The sequence below is a fragment of the Nicotiana tabacum genome, chromosome 12 (genome assembly GCF_000715075.1).
Source record: "Nicotiana tabacum cultivar K326 chromosome 12, ASM71507v2, whole genome shotgun sequence".
In the NCBI taxonomy this organism is placed as follows: domain Eukaryota; kingdom Viridiplantae; phylum Streptophyta; class Magnoliopsida; order Solanales; family Solanaceae; genus Nicotiana; species Nicotiana tabacum.
This window is the reverse complement of record NC_134091.1, coordinates 82153408-82156570: the sequence shown is the minus strand read 5'-3', so window position 1 is coordinate 82156570 and position 3163 is coordinate 82153408. Positions and strand designations below refer to the sequence as shown.

Sequence of the window (3163 nt, the reverse complement as noted above, 5' to 3'; positions counted from 1 at the left end):
GCTGAATTACGGCATGCTGTTGTGATAGTGGTCTGGCTCATGGAGGTCACCTGGCTGATCAACTCCAACATCCTCAACAGGTGCCTCAACGCCCCCTCGCTGGAGACCACCTCCTCACCGACCCCCACGACCTCGTGGGACACCCCTACCTCGTGGGGCACGCCTGCCACGTCGACCACGCTCTGGCCCCACTAGTGGCCCACGATGGTACTGCTCTAGCGCCACATACTCAACCTTGTATCCTAATCGCTCATCATCTCGGGCTAACCTCAATGTCCGGGAAGCCAGATCGGTAACCTGCTGGCCATACTCGTGCAAAGTGGCTTCTCCCTCGCCAGTATACTGCTGCATCTGCAGTCCCAACTGGTGGAACAGATGTAGGCCAATAGCCTGCATAACATGTAAAATATAAATTACGGAACGCTAGGTTAACGTTATAAGTAAGTATACCAAATAACATACCAGTACCTCGTGCCTTCCGGCGTATGGAATGTACCCACCGCCAGCGCGATAAATGGGATTCCCGACGAAAAGTCGGGTAGCGCTGCGGTACCAGCCCATATAATCATGCTCAATCTCCATCCGGTCAGGTGGAGGGGGGAGCGAAATCAGGTCATGTCGCTGGTCCCAAGTATCGATCTGCACCTCTAGCCATGCCATATATGTCTAGTCCATCCTGGAACGATCATCCCGCTGGTAATGTGTGATATGCCAGGCGGGCGGTAGCGGTACAAGCTGCGGGCAGTCAAACTGGCGAAGTACTCGCTCGGTGGCATGATGCTCCACAATATCAAGGCACATCAACGGGACGGAAGAGCTCCACATAATTCGGTCGGCCGAGCAATAATCGAGAAAACCAGCTATTAGCTCGTCGATGTATGGCCTCCAAATGAACTATTAAGTAATAATAGAAAACGTGAGTATACGCAACACATATGAAGTCAGGCCAAGTAAACTTAGGTATACATTTACCTGTGCGCCCTCCAACAAATCCAACAAATCCCTTCACAAGGGGAGATTATGCCGAGCCTCGTACTCTCGTCCATATCCCCGCCTATCAACCACCTCCTAGCTAGAGGGAGAAATGGAGGTGGTGCACCCGGAGCTAATAGTGGTAGAGGTGGCTGCAACTGCAGGAACCGCTCCCAGGCCCAAACCTAACATACAAAGTGGACGTAAAATTTAAGGTATATTTTTACTGGGTATGTTATAATGAATAGAGTATTCGAATATGTTTTCACCTGTAGCAGCGGCAAAAATCCAGCAACGTCACACTGGGTGCCCATGCTCGCCCGACACATCTGCATGTGCAAGTAGCCGAGAACAGTAGCACCCCAACTGTACTGGGGTAAATCATCTAGCCGCTCAAGATGATGAAGAAATCTCAAGCTAACTAGGTTCCCCTAAGTGTTCGGGAACAAAACCCCTCCAAACATAAAAGAGTAGCAACAACCTCGTGTACCGGTGAATATGAAGCTCCGGTGTATCGTCTGTGATATCAGGGTGCAATGCCTCCAAATGTTGTCGGACAGTCATCAACTGTAGATGACTGGCCCCAACCAGTGCAGTCTCCTCCGGTGGCTGTAAACTGGTGAGCCGCTGCAGCATGTCCAGGTACTGCAAACTTATCTGCTCTCTCATGGCATGCGGCAGAGCAATAGGGTGTCCATCAACAGGCAGCCCATACATGACCTCCACGTCCTGCAGCGTGATGGTGGCCTCGCCAATGGGCAAATGGAATGTATGCGTCTCCGGTCGCCACCGCTCTATCAGGGCCATGATTAACGACCAATCGAACTGCAGCCGGCTGATCTCCACAATCCTATAAAAGCCCGTATCCTGGAGGCGTCTGATTATACGGGGATGGAGAGCGCGGTCCCTGAGAAAGCCCCACATATCGTCAACTCTCCTAGCGCAGAAAGTCTTGGCCAGTAACTGTCTCTCCCATATGTGGGACGACCTATGATCGCCCTGTAACAACAGTAGCTCCAGGCTGGCAGGTTCGGGATGCAAAGGCGGAACCTCCATGTCGTCTACTGTAAATTAAACAAGATTAATTATATTATTTTACTTTAATATATTAGTTTATTATTTTACATGTTAGTTTTATTATTTTACATGTTAGTTTTATTATTTTATATGTTTGTTTGTAAATTAAATAATTAATTTTCATAATTATATAATATTTAATTATTAAATATTCACATATGAGTTTTGGACTCGATATTTGAGGCCCAGTAGCACCAAGATATCCTGAATTCTTGTGTTCATGATGAGAAAATATTTTCGATTTATCACTCAATATGTCTGTTATTTTAAATGTTAGTTTATTATTTATATGTTAGTAGTTTTATTAATTTATATGTTAGTTTTATTATTATATATTTTTGTTTATGACTCACTTATTTTTTACTATAATAAAATTAAATAATTAATTTTTATAATTATATAAGATTTAATTATTAAATATTCACATATGGGTTTCGGGCTCGAAATTTGAGGCCCAATCGCACCAAGGTATCCGAAAAATATTGTTGTTTTCTCATGTTATTTTCTTACGATCGTTGACTAGAATTTGACAGAATTTGTGTTTGAACTATCAGCTATTTTGACGTATTTTTGGGTATAATAGATACTTAAATGATTAATTTCAATAACTACAAGGATACTACGCTAAAGGGCACTACATTTTACTACACTAAAAGGGCACTACATTACAAATACAAGCAATATATTAGGCCACAAGATACCACTAGAGGGAACTAAAGTAACATTTTATCTATTTTACTAGTCTTTAAGCAAATAAATAATCTAAACCAGATAAAAATAATAAATAAATTTAATCAGAAAACATTCACGAAAATACATATACCACAGTAAAAAGTAACTTCTTAATATTTTTTTTAACAACTAATAATAATTACTCTATTTTCACTAATTTTTTTAGCACACTAATATCATAGTCCGGATAAAAATAACAAAATAGTTAAATCGAAAAACAATCACAAAACAACATAGAACACATTAAAAATAACTAATATGCATTTTTATACGAGTTACAACAAAAACTAAGTCGGAATACCTCGATTTAAGGTTTTAGGAAAGTTGAAGATTTGGCGATTTAGAGCCGAAACGAGCAACCCATAACGAGAGAACGTCTTAG

The 3163-nt window shown here is 42.0% G+C and overlaps 1 protein-coding gene across 1 annotated transcript; it reads right to left on the bottom strand.

Moving 5' to 3' along the window:
• Positions 1–1389: 1389 nt before the first annotated feature.
• LOC142167240 (serine/threonine-protein phosphatase 7 long form homolog) lies at positions 1390–2028 on the bottom strand. Its single transcript, XM_075227398.1, has one exon. It carries the CDS (start codon positions 2026–2028, stop codon positions 1390–1392), a length of 639 nt encoding a protein of 212 aa, XP_075083499.1.
• Positions 2029–3163: the final 1135 nt, after the last annotated feature.

Excerpts from the sequence above, each read along its gene's own strand:
- LOC142167240 (XM_075227398.1), bottom strand. The coding sequence starts at position 2,028 with ATGGAGGTTCCGCCTTTGCATCCCGAACCTGCCAGCCTGGAGCTACTG.